The sequence below is a fragment of the Parasteatoda tepidariorum genome, chromosome 6 (genome assembly GCF_982258835.1).
Source record: "Parasteatoda tepidariorum strain Cologne lab strain chromosome 6, Ptep-v5.0, whole genome shotgun sequence".
NCBI lineage: Eukaryota > Metazoa > Arthropoda > Arachnida > Araneae > Theridiidae > Parasteatoda > Parasteatoda tepidariorum.
Window position 1 is genome coordinate 61853796 of NC_141760.1, and position 22029 is coordinate 61875824.

Below are 22029 nucleotides of genomic sequence, written 5' to 3' on the forward strand. Positions count from 1 at the left end.
AAAATACTATTTGGTTAATACCTGTATCTTTTTTTTCTGCTTGTTCTTTCCACGAAATTTCTTTCCCAAGATGATTAATACTATAATTATTTGCGCTAACTTTTCCTTGTAATGATACCTCCCTTAAACTCCGCCCAATTTCGATTCGAAAAAGCACGTTTATCATGGAGTGTCAGTTTCAGTTGCCATGACAACGACATGTTGCCATGACTACTCTCCGATCCGTGAGAGAGCGACTAAGAGAGATAGAGCAACAGAGTGTTTTGTCCTTCATTTTAAAGATTGATCTTTACGACATATTTTCTTTAGCACCTCACCGCAGCCAGGAATACTCCTGATTATTATAGGTACAGAGTGACGTCACTTGTACATACCCTACTGTTTTTAAGACTGCTGTGACGTCACTGCTGCTTGATGATGAGGAACGTTTTTCCATATTCGGATGCATCTGTAATCTTATAGCTTTTCATAGTCTCTTGTGGCTCATGTTTCTATCGGTTGTTTACTCTGTTATATGTGATATGTTACCTGTTGGATTAGGGTTTGCTAATTGGGAACTCAATGGTGAGATTATAATAATATTTTATATAGAATGTTTTGAAAATTTATTCAGTCAACATATATCTTTTGTTTAAAATAGAATAATATTCTTGTTTAGACATAAAAAATTAATTTTTAATTTCTTTCCATTTTAAAACCTAGCATTCCTATTTCCTGCAAAATAATATCCTAAATTTATTTTCAAAGTCTGCATAATTTAAACTATTATTATAAAACGTCTTCTCTTTTGATTAGCATTGTTTTGCTTCATTAAAAACATTACTAAAGCAAAAAAAAAACATATTTTATTGTAAGTTATTATGCTTGATACATTTTGGAATAGTTTCTATCTCCTAATCTTATGCTTACATTTCAAATTTTAATGCACAAATCAAAATTACTTTCGCCTATTTTCGATATACAAATAAAATATATACTCAAATCAGTACAATCTATGTACACAAGAAGATAGCAAGCTACGTAAAATTTGAAATCCTATTTTGAAACAGTTTTACTGAATATATGAATGCAAAAGTTGTTTATCTATATCAAAATTAGGAGATAATTATAAATTAAGAATTTAAAAAAATTAAGTATGTAAATTCTACTTATCTTTTTATCATAAAATGTATTATTTTATCAATAATAATTAGGATTAGTAGAAGTTAGCGTCAGAAAAGTTTCCATTTATGTCAAAGAATCATTGTTCGTAACAATTCAGTGCATATCAAAATATCTTTCCTTAAATTAGTTTTTTAAGATTTTAACTTTTTAACGTGTAAAATATTTTGAAATCATCGTTTCTTTTCGGTTCGCATACTTATAGTTAAATGTGAAGAAAAATAATTTCTGTCTTCTTTTAAATATTATTATTTACCAAGTTGAATATTTCAAAAGGCATAAAATTGGTATTCCTATTCTAATGCCTTTTTAAGATTAAGAATCTATATTCGATTTACTTCCCGATTTTTCATATTCTGACGTATTCGTATGAGTAAGGGTCATTGCGGAGCGTACAGTTGTTTGGCATTCCATATACTGATATTTCTCTTAATATATCCTAATCGAATATTACTATTAATGATAATTAAATTAATTGAAAGAAATTTCCTTTTCATAAAAAAATTTATTAAATAAAAAATAAAGATTGTTAATTTATGAAGAGAAAAAAAATGCTGTGCTTTTTCTCAATTATTTAAATATGTTGAACAAAAAAGTATCTTTAATGTCAATCATTTAAACCATTTAAATCAGGAGAAGAATTTCTATAAATAATTTTTTAAAACCTGTTTTTGCATTCAATCATCCTGAGATCGAATACGAAGTTAGAATTGCGAAACTCCAGAAAGTTATCGCAATACGGCTAAATAAAAATCATTAAATGAGCCATATCTCATTAATCAATTTTTTAATATAATAAAAAATTGCGTTTCTGTTTATTTTTGAGATCCTTGATTGCAAAGATAACGTCCGTTTATAAATGCTTTTTTCTGATAAAAGAGTTATTGTTAGTGAAAATAAATTTCAATTACTAAAAGTTCTAGATAAAGAAGCTTGATTAGACATGGAAAATTAAACTTCATTTTATAGAAAAAATGTGTAAAGGTGTATATAATTGAATACAAACTTATTTATTATATTTTTCATACTAGATAAACAATCAATGTTATCTCAGTGCTATGCCGAGGAAAAAAGTAGGGTTAAAACTACCAGAATATTGCAAAATTTGCTGTGCTTTGGCTCTGTGGGAAAACCCGTCAAAACACTCGACATTTTTACCAAAATGCTTTAGTAATGGTTTCGTAGCATTCGTTTTTTTAAACCAAAGGAATGGTTTAAATACCGCATATTTTGGTATATATAACCAGAACTGTGAAGATGCCTTCAATCTTGTGTGCCACTGCCTAATTTTTTAAAAGAAAATTGAATATGAATTCCATCGTGAAAAGTTTTGTGTTATGTTTTGCTGAAACAGCAATACAAATATTTGGATTGGTTTTGATTGCAGATTCCAGATTTTTAAATTTATAGGTAAATTGGCATTTGGCTTTTTGAAATAAATAATGAACTGAATCCGTTTGTAATCTCTAGAAATGCCCTGTTTGTTTTCAAAAGTGTAAAAACTTCTTAACGCTTTGCATTTTAATATTGTATGCTTGCTATTCACAAATGTGTGACATGGGTTTGCACTACAATGGATATGAATAAGTAAAACATTTTAATAAAATTAAAGCATCTTTCAACTGAATGGCTGTGGTAAGAAAAAAATCCCTTAACAAGAGGTTCAGCGCTTGATAAATTTTCAAAATGCTTGTTGAAAATGAACTAAAAAAGTTAGGCAATTTTACGATATTAAATTAAAATTTAAGAGAGAAAAAAATCTATTGCAATTTTAAGCTATAACCACCACTCATTTTCAGGTTTAAGCAGTCAGTTCAAAGTCGATTAGGAATTAATATCATAAGAGACTAGTTTATTTTTCTAGTGGGATAGGGAAAGAAATTTCCTTAAGTTATTGACTCATATTTAAGTTTGATTCTCAAATAAAGGGATTCAGATAATTTTTAATATTTGTTTTTCTTATTGAAATTATTTATGTTATGCTAGTGTTTAAAATCGTAAATTTGTTTCGTTATCTGTAAAATACTAATTTGCGATTTTTAATCGAAGCGTCTTTATAACTTGTGATCCAATTTTATTAGGTTTTCACGTACTCGAACTCAATTTAAATGGTTCAAGGGTGTAATTTTGAAAGTACTAAAATCTGCTAACGATAATTTAATATGTTAAATTGGAAACAGAAAATTACTTTCTCAGTACAAACATGTCTAATTTTACCTTAGTTTGGATTTTCAATCTTCAAAGTATACCAATATTATTGATTCATTTTGAGGTTATCGGGATTTATTTTGAGAATTAGGTGCAATCTAAAATCTACACCTGCATCCGAATTCGTTTAAAATAATGTGAGTTTATTCAGAGGTACCGTTTTTGTGTCTAATTTCTCAGCTTAAAATTGCGTCTGAACGAATGAATTAATTGAATAATATATATTAAACTAGGAGGCTCCGCACCCTGCTCGCTAACGCTCGCCAACCCCCGAGAATGGCTACGCAATCTTATGTGGCTCACGCCGTGAACCATGGCTCGCTGCGCTCGCTCGCCAATGAACACAATGTTCTAGCACAAAGACGTAATATATTATCATCAAAGACATAGTATTTTATCATCAAAGACGTAGTATTTTATCATCAAAGACATAGTATTTTATCATCAAAGACATAGTATTGTACTTATGTCGAAGAATTCTACCAATGTTCTTATTGGCTTTTAAAAAAGTATATTAGCTATTTAGATTGTACATGGTGAAAAAATAAAAACATTAGCTAAATAAGAAACATATTAGCAAAATAAATTATCAAATATTGCTTCACTAATATTCTGCATTTTAAAGCGTGAAAATTCAATGCCTAAATAAACGCGAAATATAAAAAAATTCAATGCAATCAATACAAACACTTAAACGTTTTTTAGACGTTTAGGTAGCTCCCAGTAGAAAAATATCAATTCAACAGCGGCCTTTTAAAGCATTCTCACTTCAATTAATTAATTAATTCCTAATTGAGTTTAAATTAAATATTGTCATGTTTTTAGTGCATGAATCTGAATTGAACAACCTGATAATGCTCACTCTGGTTATTGTTATCTGGTTGCTCACTACGTGCCCTTGCGCGCCGAATCTAATCAATTAAAAATGAAAACTGTTGCCAGCGCGAGAAAAGAAATATCATCGGTTTTATTGATACATACATACATACGTACGTATTAGCGTTTTATATAATAAAGATAAATCATCCTAAGAATATGAAGAATTAAGATATTGTTTTATTAAGAAAACTTTATTTGCTCGAGAAATATGCAGATTTAAATGAAAGTCGGTACGCTCAAAAATGAATGCCTATTCTCAAGACTTGCCGGAAGTGAAAGAGAAAAAACAAACGTGATTTGAATTATAAAACGTCTGATTGCCGAAATAAAACGGAAAATAAAGGTAAGGAACCAAGCTTAAAAAACAGCAGTAGCCGAGAATGAAATCAAAGTAAAGATGAAAAACAGAGCAGGAAAATTTTTGTAACCCAAGTAGCATATTAATTATGCTTTTGACACACATTGAATAATTAAGATTAAACCCTAATGCGTGACAATGCGATTCCTAAATCAATAGTTATTAAGGTGTTTCTTTTTTTTCACTTTGTACATAGTATTAAATAATGACTTCTGAATGAAATAATCCAAAACTATATATTAAGATTGGTCATTAAGCGAAACCGTTAATACATAAACTTCTATCAATGTATTCATGTATTTGTATCATATTTGTCCATAACTTTCTTGTTCTGACTTCTGATCTACTATTCCAGGAGATGCCATGTTGGAGAACCGAGATGGCCCGAGGGAGACGCAAGCCTACGTACAAGTCACCAGACGGACATGTTTTACAGAGCACCGGAAGCGTTTGTCTTGTGGACTGTTTCTCACATCCTTCGTTGCCGTAGCATGGGTTGGTGGTACGCATCTACTTCGAGCCATGTATATCGACTACTCACAAGCAAAGGAAGCCAACGCACACATTATAGCAACTGCTGGGAACCAGTCCTCTGACGAAAGAACTTACATGCTCTATCCATTGTACAATGCACCATTCTTCACAACATGGGTCTGCACGACACTGAACTTTTTGTTTTTTCCCATTTATTTGATATCAAGATTCTGCGCCCCTCCATCGGAGAAAACAACATTTAAGAAAGAAATCACGTATGAGTTTCATTTTTGTACTTATAGTTAATTATGCTTTTGAAATAAATGTTTTTTTAAGTACATATTACCTGAAATAATCCCATATTTTTTAAAAGTTAATCGCTAGTATTTATAATACCGATTCAAATTCAGACACTATTTTACCAATTTATTGCGTAAAAAATTCAAGTTAGTTACAGTTAAAGTTTTGAGTTTTAGTCATTATCCACGATTGAAGCGACATATTTGCTGTTTCGAACGCTAACTTTTTTGGTTTAATTATAGTTGTCTACTTTATGCATAAAAATATGTTTTTAGTAAAGATAAGCTAGTTAGATAAAATATGTTTATGAAATATTTTATCTAGCTCTGTAACGAAGCTGTTTAATTTCTTTTTAATATATTCACTTTCAAAAACAAAGATCTCTCTAGATGCAGGAAAAGATTGACTGTACTTTAAGCTTCATTTTTAAAAGTTTGTGATCATGATATAAAAATCTATCAATTTTGTTAATAATTATTAATAATTATTGTTATAATAATAAACAGACATATAAAGTATTTACAGATAATAAAAGCATTCTCTAACTACTATCCTGTAAACATAATAAAAAGACAAAATACAGAATGCTGGCAGAATTTGAAAAATGATTAGCGTGATCAATGAAGCTATAAAGACTGGATTATAACCATGAAAAACCCTGTTTGTATTTGGTATAAAAGTTACAAGTGATTCTTAACATACATCATATTTAACTTTCCCCTGAAACATACACTACCTGAGACATACATAATGGAAGAAACGATTTTCAATTTTTATTTAAATTTCTAGGGAAATACTTATAGGATTATTTCATGAATTTAAAGCTATTTAGGTCATGTGACTTATCATACTTATCATTAAAGTTTAAAGATTTTAGAAGTTTGAGAAACAGGTAATAAATTTCAAATGTAAAAAGAAATGTTTTTGAGCAGTTTATCTCAGAAAATATAGCAAAAAATTTGTAACTTGCGTATCTATTACTTTGGTTATTAGTTTCAATAAAGGCTTAAAATTTTGTATGCTAGTTAAAATATTTATGGACATTCGGACATTTTTGTAAAAAGCTTATTATTTTGTCTAACGTTATTTTAGTACAGATTTAAAGATATTCAGTAGAAATGAACTGGAATTTTGGGGCAATTTTTACGAAAATTTTGATTTTCAAGTCAGAAAAAAACATGTTAAAATTTGCGAATGATATGAGCATTTTAAATTTTTATTTTATATTGCACGGGCGTGGAAAATATTTATTTTTTCTCATAATTTGAACGTAAATTGTATTTAGTAAATTTTGAAAAAGGTCCAATTTGAATGTTTTGAAAATTCTAAAAGTTCCTAACAATTTTCAAGTAATTTCTGTATGTCTTTAAAAATGATATGAATGATAGAAATTTTCTAAAAATGTCATTTTGTATCATTAAACAATTTTTTTTTAAAATGACACTGGCATTATAGAGGATCATTCCATACAAAAGTATAATTTCTTTCTCATATTTTCTTATATTTTCTTTTCTCATCCTATTAAATTTTGCTGCTTGGACGATTACTGTATATAAAGAATTCTCTAAAAATTTTCAAGAACTTCTCAGACAATTGCTAGAAACTAAAAATTTGCATGGTATTCATATTTCATAAGTATTCATATTCATTTCATTTCATATTCATTTTTCATAAGTTACCAAATGTGATTCGTACAACAAAATTATAAAATTTTTTTAAGTACCTTTCGCTTATGTGTAGTATGAATGAAGTGTAGATCGTATTTTGTGTAATCTTTAATGATTTTTTTTCTAAATTTTAAAATGATAGTTCTGTAATTACTAAAAGTTTTTTTTTTTAAAAAGCTGTTTAGTCTTATTGAATATTTTTTTAAGTTGCAAAAAACCGGACAATTTTTTTTTCCGTAAGCATGCCCGTATCTTCACATATTTATGCTTGTACACATAAACTCCGTCGGGAAGTCTTATGCAATCATTTCATGCAATGACCAAATTAATCTTTACAATTTACAAGTTTATTGCTATATATTCTGACACAAGCTAACCAAAATTTTTTTTTCCATCCGTAATTTACTCTTAGTTCCTCAAACTTCTGAAAGCCTTACATTTTATATAAAAGTATAAAATATCACATGACCTAAGCATCTGTAAAATTATAAAATAATACTGTAAGTATTATTAAGAAATTAAAAAAATATCAAAAAAGTTAATTTATTGTAGGATAGTATATTACGTTCTCCTTTTATGCTATTCAATCTTCTTGTTCAGATTGACTTTTATAATGTTTCTTCAGATTTTTATGATGCTTCCTCTCATTTAAATTTTAAATTAATCAGATATAGTTTAAAGGGGTTCTCTCGAAGAGTAAGTAATTATAGGGTTTATGAGTACAAAATTTAACAATAACATGATGGGAAAAGCCGCAAGATTTATATCAAGCAGAAAGTAAAATAATTTGATCCTGTATAAGGAACAGCTATAAATTAAATACTTAAGTAATTGAAATTAACTGAAAGTCGTAGCCATTATTCCTGATAGGTCAAGCAAACTGAGCTACTAAATGTGACAGGGAAACCTTCCACCGAATAACAAAATATAATTGGGGGCCTCAGATCATTGGTTTCATGTTTACTTTTTTTGGAAGAGGCAAACACACTGAAGATCTCAGTTTAAAATGATTCAATATTTTTTTTACGAAAATATATATGAAGAATGGTTGTTACGAAACACCATGTAATAAACCTCTAATAAACACTTAAGCCCATAAATATTTATTAAAAATATGCTTAATCAAACTTTATATTATTCTGAAATGAATCAGGATTAGCTTGAAGTTGGCTTTTAGTATTCGATGTTTTTATAAAGTATTTATTTCAGAAAAATTATCACAGAATGTTCTAAATATATATTTTTGTTGTTACAGAGAGAGTATACAACCTTATCACGAGCGAGGATTCAGTATCATTGGCTTTTTCTGTAGATGCTGCTTGTTCACCATCTTGTGGGTGCTTTCTAATTATATGTTTATCTATTCGTTGACTCTTCTGGACGCCACTGACGTCATAGCACTCTACACCACTAATGTTGCCTTCATTTATCTTCTCTCGTGGGTCTTATTGCAAGAACAGTTCGTTGGAATAAGGGTAATTACACTGATGGAAAATAATCATCAATACCAACCCTCGAACATACAGTATATTATTAGCCTATATCTACTTTTAGTAACGATAGTATAATAAATGACTTTATAGTTAATCAAGAATAGAGTTGAAACAATGCTGTATGCAATATTGATGAAACGTCGATCAAATTTCCTTCACTGATTTATAGCTTACATAAATAGATGTCTCGTTATAAAAGTTTCTACGCACTGCTGCTCATAACTTTTAATGCACTTGTGATTTTTATGCTTATTTTTTTATCAAAACAATTCAAAATACATATTCATTTATTGGCTAATTGTAAAATTGTTATGATTATTTCTGTATCAAATTTGTAAAAACGGATAACCTTTACAGTCCATTGTTCAAAACGAACATTTTAGAAGAGAAATTTCGAATTAGTTTTGATCACTTCATCCTCTTATGCAAAATACATATGCTGGTTATTATTTTAAGGAAGTGACATCATACAAGTGTGGAACCATTATAAACCAGAATTATCCATTTTGTATGATTAAATACAATAGGAATAGCATTGGTTTCGAAAATTTAGACAAACTAACTAAATAAATCAGGGTGGTGATTACTTTTAAGGGAAACGACTTTGATTTAGTGCGGAATTATAACAAAATTATTTTATGTATGCTGAATTATGTATAGGATAGCAAAAAAATATTTATCTGAAAGTTTATTGTTTAATGCGTATCTTAATGGTTTATTATTTAAATAGTTGTAAGAAAAAAGTAATGGTTGTAAGGAAATTAATGAGCAACTGGGTAAGTTTTGTAATAATATAATTTTTAAAAACACTTGGTACAAAATGAAGTTGCATTTTTTAGGTGGTGGAGTTCTATAAATAATTCATTTAGAATAAGAAAAAAATGTATTTCGTTTACGATGCATTTTTGTACATCTGTTTGATATGAACAGTTTTTAATTATTGAATTAAAAAATATTAAAATATGTGTAAATTTGCCTTTAGAGCATATTTCTGTCTGTTTATTATACATTGGATTTTAAATTTCACTAAATTTTTAAGTTATCGCTAGGAATTGTTTGTTAAAATTTTATTAAAAATTTTTAAAAAACCTCAAATGACTAAAAAATGACTCAATGTATCCTTCCTTTTTAGAAAATAGATTATTTTAGAAAAGAGCACAATATTTAAAGAAAGTTTTACCAGTTCTATTAAAGGTGCATTTTCAAAACTGCTTTCCCACCCTATAGAAAGTCATTGTTCCTTCAAAAAGTCGATATGATATAATACTTTTTGAATTAAAAGCTTTTGAATTAAAATATTTTTCGGTATCAATAATTTGCAAGCTGGAAGAAATTTGAAATCTAATTATAGCCCATTTTATATGGAAACGTAGATTTGTAAACCTATAGTCTAAGCATGCTAACTGCTGTACCTAAGTTTTGTAAAAAAAAAGTCTATTTTTATTATAAATTTGTTTAAACCGACTAGTAAAATATATTCAACGGATTGTTTGATTTAACGGACGACCAAATCAAACAATTGGAGAATATAAACGAGCAAAGTAATGAAATTATATTTATTTTGCAAAAATTACCACGTAATGCCATTTTTTCAACAAATGAAAGCTTTTGAATAAGAAAAAAATTTATTTAGTTTACGATGCATTTTCGTATCATAATAAGATATTACACAATAAGACGTTATAGATTGTTTTAAACTACTCAAATATTTCCTTTTTCTGTAGTAAAAAATGCATGTGTAAGGAATGAAATAAAGGAATGCAAGACTGAAAAAAATTTCATGGGAATTTTTTTTTTACTTCAAAATCTTTTGAAGTGTTTAATCTGCCTCTTTTAAGCTACGTAACGATCTAATGTTTATTATAAGGTGTGTTTTATTTGCATTAAAATTGAATGTTGGTGGAAGCTGCTTAAATAAGAAAATATTTATTGAGGTCTCTACCCCTTTAAATGTCCCTTTAAAATTTTATTCATGGTAAATAATTCTGAATCAAATTATGGTAAAATATACCGACACTCATAGTGCCGATTCTTTTAAGAAATCTATTTTTACCGTAACATGTAATGAGACAAAAAAAATCTGATATATTGTAACTTTACAGTAATAACTATCGCAAAATTACTGAATCCCTTTAAATTAATAAACATTACTGTAAAAATTACGACATGATATTTTAAGATAAAATGGATTTTACCGTAAAATGAATTTTACGTGTGATGCATCCAAAGTTCCGGTACTTTATATCGTAATTTGATTCGAAATTTTTCACTGTGTAGTTCATATAGCGGAAAAGATGTTAAATGTTGTTAGGCTTAATGTATTATTTATGATAGCTGTTATCACACGAAAGAAATAAATCTGCTAAATTTCCGTACTGTTTGTGATGACATTTTTGGTTAAAAAAAAGAAATCATGGTAATAAAAACCAAAACAAATGGCATTTAAACCATATGGTAATGGTTTATCTGAAATTCTTTTTTTAAAAAAATTAAGTAATTATAGATAAACATTTTTGTGATAAAATACAAAACGGCAACTCATTTAATAAAAATGATATAATTGTAAAGCAAACGTAAAAAATTATTATTTTTTCGCCATGCTCAAATGTATCATGATAAAATTATGAAATTTTAACATATTATACTATATTTTATTGTTAATTTTATCAAACTCGAGTTTCGTGGTGTTCCCACAGAGCTTGATTAATTTTACTATATTTAATCACCAGTTTAAAAAACTTTTCTCAGTGAAGTACGGTATCTTTTAGGCAAATAAACGAATACTAAAGAGTTTTTCTAAATTAAATAAAGCACGAAGTAAATTAGCAGAAGCCATTATTAGCAAGATTACGTTTGCTAGATGCATTCAACTAAAATATTATTGAAATATTTATTTATAAAAGTTACTTTTTTGCAGATATCCTTATGTAGCTATTATATAAAAGACATATATGTTTTTAAAGGCTTGATTTTAGAGGGAAAGAATTAAAAACAATAAAAGGAAAACAAAATTTTCTTAAAATTTGTGGTTCACCTGCAAATGTCAAAATAGAACATAATTTTTCAATATGTGTTTCAATGTATAAATTTATACATATTTTTTCATAAAATCAAGTTATGTTTTGGATCTAGTATGTAGATTAACAATATTACTAACAATTTATCAAGTTTTACTTTTGTGTTTTAAATATTTCTTTAACAAGTATACTAAAAGGCTAGGAATTTGTGTTAAAATATAACGATAAAAGAATCCATTAGAATATATGAGTTGAAGTACTTATGTTTTATACTGTTTCTAACATTGTACAGATAATTTAATTGAAAGAGCTTAACCAATATCAATCGATTTGAATCAATTGTCATCAATTGTCTATCTTTCAAATGAAGTTTCACAAATATTGTTATAAGCTGACTTGTACTTTGCTCTTGATGACATTAAAAAGAAATGAAATTTGACCCATTTTAAGTCAAAACCAGCCGTATCCTTTATTCTTTTTTAAATTGCTGCAATGTAAAATATTACGGATCAAGTTACGGTAAAACGTACTTTACCCTGTGTACAACTTCCATTTTACAATAAGATTCATTTTTGCCGCAAAATTTCATACCATAATTTTTATGGTGTAATATTTACAGTAAAATCTTTGAATCACTGTTATTGAATAATTTCTCTATTCAGTAATAATAAAACTATTATGACAAACTTTAAAATATTACTCTAAAAATTACGATGCATATAATTTTTTGTACCGTAAAATGTTACGGTAAAAAGAGATTTTATAGCAAAAAGTACCCTCACCCTGAGTGCCATTACTTTCACCGCAATTTGATACGGAATTTACTTTAGTGTGGTTTTGAAAGTACATAGTCCATGGTTGCGTGTTTTTTGGGGATTCTAAATTGAAAAACACATTAATTCAAGCATATCACATAGGATTATATTAACTGTCTTACACCATCCAAAAATCTGCCCTAAATTATCTTAAAAATCTACAATTTCTATTTATTAGAAGCTTAATAGATATGCTGTTATGTTTCGATTATAATTTATTGTTTACGTATTAATATCTTTTCATTGCTGAAATAAAGCTTCTTCAAAATCTAGGTATAGACACAAAAGTTTTTGGAAGGTTATGGCAGTTTATGGAAGTTTATGGCAGTTTTTATGGCAGCTTAAGAGGATGAAAACCAGATTTACATTTCAATTTTCTATTGCGTATGAATTTCTTATTGTTCTTGCTGATCGTGACATCATCGCATTCAGATTGTATAATTGGAAAAATTTTAAAAATAAATCAAATCATATTCTTGTCCGTCTCATTATGTTTTAAGCATAAAAATATGTTCGAATAACTGTTAATGAGTAAAGAAGTAACTATTTCCGTATATTTTCAGATAGTTGCAGTCATTATGTGTAATACTGGTATCGCCTTGTTTGCTTACATGGATGGCGTATCTAGAGCACTGACACTTGGAGGTGTAGTACTCGCTGCTGCAGCCGCTGCAGCAACAGCTGTTTACAAAGTAAATAAGTGTACTATTTGTCATAGAGTATATGTGATGTGCTGTTTGCTTTTATACTTTCAAGTGACGAATGGCTTTGTAAATGTTTACTTAAAATGCATAATTTGTATAACATTTCCTTTTCCATTGCGTAGATTTTGTTGCAGTTTATTTAAATTTTAAAGTAAAATTAAGAAATTTGCTTTTGTCCGTTTAGTGAAACTTATTTATTAGAAATAATTAGTGTACTAAAAAATAAAATTGCATTTATATTTTTGCGGCTGCTAAAGATAAACAAATGATACTGACTTTTTTACATTTTCAATTATTTATAAAGTTCACACCTTAACTCATACTAGACAAATATTATTTCACACTGACGTTATTCAATAATCTGATTACTCACTATAACTATGTGGACCAAAAAAAAAAAAAATGCAGGGATTCTTTTTAAGGAATAGTGGTTAAAGTCACTGAGATATCATTGTGCAAGTCTGGGGCACGATCCTCATTGGCGGCATGAAGCAAACCCAGCTTCAAACCAATCAGTAATAGCTTTTCTGTGAATCATTGCATATTGCTCCACTTGTGAATGTTTATGATTACATTGCAACAATTATGCCATTGTTCACAACATTGTGAAGCTTTATCTCCATGTAATCTTGGTGCACAACGGATTGTTGCAGGAATCTTTACTTTTTATTCTTTTTAATATTCGCTACAGATATCTCAGTCTATACTTTTTTTAAAAATTAGTTCATTGAATAGGAAATAAATAAACATATTATATTAAATAGCATCAGGCAAAACTTATTCCCAGCATTTAAGTTGTAAGGCCTAATATTTTAATTCCAAAAGGAATAACTTTTTTGTACAAAATTAAGATATATGCTAAATGAAGATATGCAGTAAGATTTGAAATATTGGATGTGAAACACGAAACTCAGATGAATAAAAATAATAATAATAATTACGAGTTTACATTTCTTAAACCTGTTTATAAATCTTCACTATTATTAATATGGAATATCTTGCTCGTTTAAAAATGTAAAATATGTTCGTTTAAAATGATAAATTAAGTTATATTTTAGAGCATTTAGAGAAGAACTATGTAGTATCTCTGGTTTTGATACGCATTGTGGTTTTAAAATCATTTTTCAATATTTTAACATAATAAATGGTATCTAAAGAAACTACACTTACGTGTTATTTTTTAATCACTTTGTATTTCTAATTTTTATATGTAATATATATTACTGTTTTATTCTCACATATCAAACATCAAAAGAAACATGTTTAAGAGGAGCGTTTTTTCCAAAAGCCTATTTTGAAAATGTATTTTTGTAGAAATTTATTAGTTAGAAAAATAAGCGCTGAAAAAAAAAGCAAATAATTAACAATAAAGGTGAATTTAGAAAATCAAAGGTGAATTTAGATTTCGGATTTAGAATATACTTAAATAAGAGTAAAAAAATATATATAAAGAGAAACTCGCTTTATGTTTTAATAATCCTAAGCCGATACGTAAAAAAATATTTAAAATTCAAATTGGAACTTATGTTTTTATTATACTACTCAATACAATGCTTAATTCATAAATAACAACATTACCGCTGCATATGTAAAATTCGCAAATAATCAATCTTCGTTTTTTTGAGGTTTCATTTATGAAATTATTTTATGTATTTTAGGAAAAAGAATTGTGAAGAGAAATACTGAAATATTTATTAAGTTAACATGGAAGACAACCAAGTAGCTCATAAATGGAACCTGTAATTTGTAATCGAGTGTAAGACTACCATAAATTCAAAAATATTTCATTTCAAATCAATTTACTCATTTTTTAAACTTTTTAAAGGAATTTTTAGGCAATAAACTTTATATAATGGGTTCACATTTTCTTTTATGTTACATAGTTCGTTTAGGAAACATCAGCAGGTTTCGCATACGGGGTGCTCAAATATTTTCTCTTCTTTTAAGCTTTATCTTTTATTTTTTTAATTATTCGTAACACATTTTAAATGCAGTTACTTATAAAAATAGGTTAAATGCTTCAGCAAAAACCGTTATTGTATGAATGGGATTAGAAAAAAAAACTAAACTTGTATGAAACACCATTTATAAAATTGTCATACTCTTTTTAGTGTTACTATTGTATCTGTGTTATATCTATATGAGGAAAGATGTGTATGCATCTATCTTCTCCGAATCCATAATTCTGAACTGATATATATATATATATATATATATATATATATATATATATATATATATATATATATATATATATATATATATATATATATATATATATATATATATATATATATATATATATATATATATATATATATATATATATATATATATATATATATATATATATATATATATATATATATATATATATATATATATATATATATATATATATATATATACTAATTTCGCGACCTATGATGATGACGCTACCCAATTCATATTTTGAAAGTTATGTAGTACTACGTTAATCAAAAAGTTTAATTAAACAAAAGTAATGCAGACCTTAATTAGATATTAGTTTAAATATCTCCCGCCGAGAAATCTTTTTTCGTTAATGTGGTTTCTTCTTGACATGTAAGTTGTTGTCACTACAATTTCAAGCTGTTATTTCTTTAAAACTATATTTAAATGATTTTTGAATAAGCTATTAGAGCATCCTTATTATATCTTCAAAGACATTCCGCAAAGAATAAAATTTCATTTAATTTTTCTAATTCCTGACTATTTTGTTTTTAAATTTAGCAAAAATTTGATTCAAAGTTTTTTTTGGAAGAAAATGTAACACAGTTATGATTTGGGAAACAAAGAAATACAGCTTGTAAAAACGTGAGCTTTTGAGATCATTGCGATCTTTAGTATTGGTGTAGGAGCACCAATTTTGAATTTAAATTCACTAGCTTATAAAAAAAGTTGCTTTGTTAATGATTACAAAACGTTGCCATAATATTTCTCGAAATAGAAATAACTGAAAAAGTCATATTTTCATGTTTTTTTCTTCGAAAACATAATATAGCTTAATACTTATTAGTTACTTTTACAATATGACGTTACAGACATTTAGTTAAAATTAATTCTGATGTTTTTGTTCCAGGTTTTGTTCAAGAAAATGGTAGGAGATGTAACTTTAGGCCAAATCTCATTATTTTTCAGTATCCTAGGACTTTTCAATACTTTACTCATTTGGCCTTTCTTTCTTGCCTTTTACTTCACAAATCTAGAAATAATTGACTGGCAGCAGATACCTTGGCTGCCTCTTATGGGTGCTGCCTTGTTTATATTTTGTAAGTTGAATATATAATACCTTTTTCCCTTGAAATATTATATTAATATATATTTACGAAATTTTTTCAGGAAATATATGTATTAAAATTTATTAAAACATTCTTTTCTTTAAAAATCATGTTTTTGAATTTAAAAATAATGGTGAAAAATATCTATGCATTTGAAAGTAAATGTAGCAATGATTATATAATGAAATTAAGAATATAAAAAATACCACGGTTACTTAACAACTTGTTGCCATATAGTTATATATATTAGTAGAATCATATCTTGGTGATTTTGAGGTAGTTTAATTGCATTAAGTGCATTTAACACAAACTGCTCATTACTTTATCTTGTATTTCTTGAAATATTTTTAAATATTTTGAGGTAAATATTCTTGAACAAAGATGAGATCTATAATCAATTTCTGTTTAAGTTAAAAATATTAATTAATCATTTTAATTAAATGGCTTAGGTTTTGAATGATTTATTCATCTTTAATATGTTGAAACCAATGTTATTATTTAGAAATTATCTTTTTCCTTTTTTCAGTAATGTAAAATAAATTTGTTAGACTAAACTTTGCGAGAGACATTTGTTTCAAGGCGTGTATTAGTTGTTTTTAGTAAAAAGATAGTTTTAAAAGTTTCTGGGCACTAAAATAACTGGTTTTTTGAAAAAATAAACTGGTTTTAACGCAGACTGGAATATATATTTAACATTTATTTTAATACTTACTGTTATTAGTAAGTATATAATCCTGTATAATTTATTACTATTATTATTTTAAATTTGTTACTTTAAAAAAATGCACTTATATTATATACCTTACACTTATATCTAGCGAAAGAGCTAGTGAATTCAACTTACGATTTATACCAAATTATTTTAATTAAAACATGTATTTTTCAAATTTCAGTTTGCATAAAAATATTAATAAGTATTAAAATATTTAAAGGGATGCTGTTACCATATTCATTATGTAGCCTCATTTTCTTCAAAATTGGCTACATAATGAACTTCAAACAAACTATTAGGCTGAAAGCTATTTAGAAATGTTATTGTACTAAATTGTTTTATTCATAACATATAATGTTTTGTCATGATTTGAAATTAATTGTTGTTTTGATTTGATTGTGGTTATGATTTTCTGATTCGACTTATGTAGCATGTATTTGTTTTGTATTAGTGTTTGGTTTATATTTTAACAATTAGCTTTTTTTTCACAAAATATAGAATTTTCAGTAGATTTCAGGGAATGAAAACGAATATAATTAACTATATTTTCTCACTTTTTAATTGAAAAAATTACAATATTTAGTTAATATTTCCTTAATGAATGTTTATTATAAAATCATATACATGTAACTGCAGTCTAGTTTGCTATTACTATATTTAAAACGTTAACGGTTAAAAGTGCGCCATCCCATATTTTTTTTAACACTTTGAAGCAATTAAAAAATCATGCTGGGTTTTTAAAGATTGAAAATTGTTTTATAAAATGCAAACTTAAATATTTGTTATTAAAACTATTTCGCAATCAATCTTCATGTAAAAAATTTAAAAATTTATAAAATTTTAACATTGTAAAATTGCATTTTTGGGATTAAGTGATATATTTATGCACAATTATGACAATTATGTTCAATTATGTACAATTAAGTGATTTGATTATGACAGTGCACAAAATAATACATATTTTAATTTATTGCTTGGTAAGATATTTTGAATTTAATTGGAAGAAATAGGAGTTCTATATTGTAGTACAGTTAATTTCTCTCAATTTATTTTCATTAATATATTCTTTAACAAAAAAGTTGGAATTATAAAAAAGGCGTATATTATTTATGTTAAATGTCTTGCATCTGCTGCTTCAAGGAAATATTGCATGATGATTCGTAAATATGGAAAGGAATATTAAACCACATAAGAGTAATGTAACTAGAAATATTGTCATGTTTCTTAAAAATAGATAGAATAAACATTTATATGATACTATCTTATCCATTGCACGAAAAGTGAACCTTTTAATGTTTTTCGTAAACCTTTAAATTTCATGAGAATGCCAGATTCTACTAAACATTTGATAATTGTTATAAACAATAGTTATATTTGTGTAACGTTTAAAGCAGTCGTTTTCGTCATAACTCAAACAATATGTACTTTAAAATACCAAATTATAAAAGAGAGACAAAGATATAAACAATAATTTTGTTCTTTGCATTAAACTTGAAATTTGCAATGCTTTTTAAGCAGTCACTACTACATTGTTACCATTTCAATTCAAATAACTAACATTATTTGATTTAACATTAATTGATTTAACATTAATTGATTTAACATTGATTTAACGTTGATTTAACATTAATTGATAAATATTAATAAACATTAATTGATTTCAAATCTCAAATCATTGGATCTCAAACGCTATCGTTTCCTTCATAGGTATTTTAATGCTTTTACACCATGAATGAAACTTAGTCATGCGAATGAGTTTCAAAATTGCGTATAAACTAATATTTTAATGTTTTTTTTACATGTGATACGATTTTTAAAATATCATTTCAATAAATTGTAAACGAAAGAAAAAGTTTTGCAATTTTTCTAATAATACTTATGGTTGTATTGAAAGAACTTTTGAATTTCTGTCATAAAATATTTTTCACATTATAATAATATAAAATAACATACTATCTGGTTAAAGTATAACACGAATATTCTAATAATTTTTAATTAAACTTACAAGTTTGCTATTAATGTAATTATTAATTTTACTTCCTTAAAAACACTCTTATAGAAGCAATCGTTATTTTACTTGGCGAAGTAGAAAAGAATAATAGTTTATTGCTCGTAGCAATAGTAGCAATTCAGCAATACTAGCAATATACATTAATTAATGACATGATTGCATGGTTTATAGATAAATATAAAATTACAATTCATTTATACATTTTTTAAAGCAGTTTTTAAATGATTGTTTAATAATATGTAAAGTAATGATTTAAAAAAGAAATTTGGCGAAGTGACTATTATCAACAGTGTTCAGAAGTTATAACGAAAGTTAAGAACTCTTTTTTTCAAATTTAAAATTTTCGATTACGTTGACATATTTAATTATTTTTAATCTAGTTTTTTACTTATATGATAGTTACTGTTACATAAATTTTTATTTCAATGGATTTTACACAAGTAGTTTAATAAATTATCAATTTATTAATTATTTTTCCCCTCATATAAAAATCTTAAAATTCTACCAAACATTTTCATTTATAAATTTGCTTAGTTTTATGTCTCATTTATCTATAGATTTCAGTTATTTAAAAAGACTATAGGATAAAGAACTAGTATTTTGTTGCTTTGGAAACTTTTTTTTTTATTGCCAAACTTTTAAAATATTTAAAGATAACGAAAATCAATGGCTTTATTTTCCATTACGTCGGAAATAAACAATATTGTTTCTTGAAAATATATTCATAATTATAAGACATACTTTTTGAAATAACTAACATTGATTGAAAAATACCTAATTTGCAATTCTACCTTTTAACACAGGGAAAGTCATTTGATGTAACTATTTTGTAATTAAATTAGATAGCTTTCCTTTAGATATTTCATACTTTAAAAATTTCTCTAAATGGAAAAATTATGTCTCTTTTTCCGTATGGTCTGTAATCAGAAATGTGCCTTAAATGTGCCATATTTAGATCGAATATTATGTTTATATATAAAATATTATGTAATCTATTAACTGTACATTACATTATAATATAAAAAAATGCAATCTATGTTTCAGTATTTTGCTAAATGTCTTTCTAAGAATAATTTTGCACAATATATTTAACACTTTATGAGCGTTGAAGAGTATTTATGTTAGAATAGTTATGAAATATACCTGAAATAATAAAATGTTCTAACTAAACAAAAATAAACAAAAAATGTGATTTTGTAGAAAAAGGCATTACATTTTCTATTTTTTCTAATATCATGTTATGTTAACATCAGATTTCATATTCCAGAAGAAGCGGCGCTAAGTTCGTACATTATTAAATACGTTTAAGAAGAATATACTTAAAATAATTAAATTTGTAATTAGAGCAGAAATTTTCTAATAATGTTATATAGTGTTGATGATAATGTTGTGTTAATGTATCATATAATGTTGTGTTTCTCATGTATATGTAGTTTTATCTGGAATGAGGTGATATTTAACTGCAAATACAAATAATCGCTTTAAATAGGTTCATAGTACAAAGCATACCCTATCTTCTAATTGGTATAAATTTTAGTTTAACGACATTTGATATAAGTTTAATTTCAAAATAAATATTTGATAATTACTTCATAAAAGTATGTGCAGTTTTATCTGGAATGAGGTGATATTTAACTTCAAATACAAATAATCGCTTAAAATAGGCTCATTTTTTTTTGTATTTTTACATATTTTATATTTTTTTATTTACTTCTAATTACATTTTAATAAGTTAAACGAAAAATAATATTTTGTGGCTTCTGAGTTCCTCAAAATGAAACTATTTACTAAACTGAAATAGGACTTACAAAAAGTTATGATATGCTGTAAATTTGTTATATTTTATATAGAGTTCCATTAATAAAATGAAGAAGCAATATTATAATGGATAAGAAATAATACAATGACGTCTTGCATAAAAGTGGAAAAAAAAGAGAATTTTTTACAGTAAGACTTTCTTAAAACATGAATCCTTTTAAATTGCTCTTTCTTAAAAATATAAAAAGTAAAAAGATAAAAAAAACTGTAATGAAAATTGAATTTCATTGTTTTTTATATAATAAATACATTAAAAACTTTAGTGTTCAATTAATGTTTTTGAAAAATTTAACTTGAGAAAATATTTTTATAATAACAAAGATTCTTCGTACTTCTTCAATAGTTTAAGCAATAGTATCCATTGTCCAACTGTATAAATTTTGATTGCATACATTTTAATCCAATTGTATGAATTTTAATTATAAATCATTCAGGATGATGTGCACTTATAACATTTATCAACTATTTTATGAAAATAACTTACTGTAAAAGTATAAATTTTTTTCATTTGTTTTTATTCCAATTCCTTAGTTAGGTGTAGATAACATCTTTTTCCCATAAATTTTCTTATAATCTGACATAATAATTTTTTTGTGAAAATAAATTGCAAATAATCACGTGTTTTTCTATTTTAATAAACAAATAATATATTGTATATGAGTAAAGTGACTCATATACAATATATTATCTGTAAATATTAAATTATTTAAGGCAGATGGTATGCATTGAAAATGTCTTTATAATTGTTAATCATATTGTTGCATTATTTGTTGTTAGTTTCTCAGAAACAGTTTATGCAGAATTAAACAGCCCATTCAGTCTTTAAAACTATTACCATAATCGTAAATCACATTTCATGAGCTTGTGGTTTTGTTTCTTAATTTATGAAGTTACGAAATCTAGATAAAAATATCTATATACTTTTTATAAGACTAAATACAATTTTCAAAAATTAACATTTTAGGAGTGATTTGTTGTCATGAAAAAGTTATTATATTCTGATAACATTTTGAAAATGATATCAATTTTTTTGAACTAATGAATTAGTAAGCTACTTTTTTGCTTAAACAATTTGTGAATTTCATTAATACAGTTATATATTTCTCAAAATTT

At 26.2% G+C, this 22029-nt stretch overlaps 1 protein-coding gene across 3 annotated transcripts in view; it reads left to right on the top strand.

Annotated features, from left to right (window-relative positions):
* Nucleotides 1-22029, top strand: part of LOC107441918 (solute carrier family 35 member F3) — a 229983-nt gene that overhangs the window by 195616 nt on the left and 12338 nt on the right. For 2 of the 3 annotated variants that reach the window (XM_071178553.2, XM_043043121.3), the window contains exons 2-5: nt 4962-5355; nt 8303-8522; nt 12936-13064; nt 16177-16366. In XM_071178553.2, coding sequence (XP_071034654.2) covers nt 4962-5355; nt 8303-8522; nt 12936-13064; nt 16177-16366 — 933 coding nt within the window. Of the gene's footprint in view, nt 1-219; nt 565-4961; nt 5356-8302; nt 8523-12935; nt 13065-16176; nt 16367-22029 lie in introns of those variants that run through there. The other variant, XM_043043122.3, reaches the window with a different exon arrangement.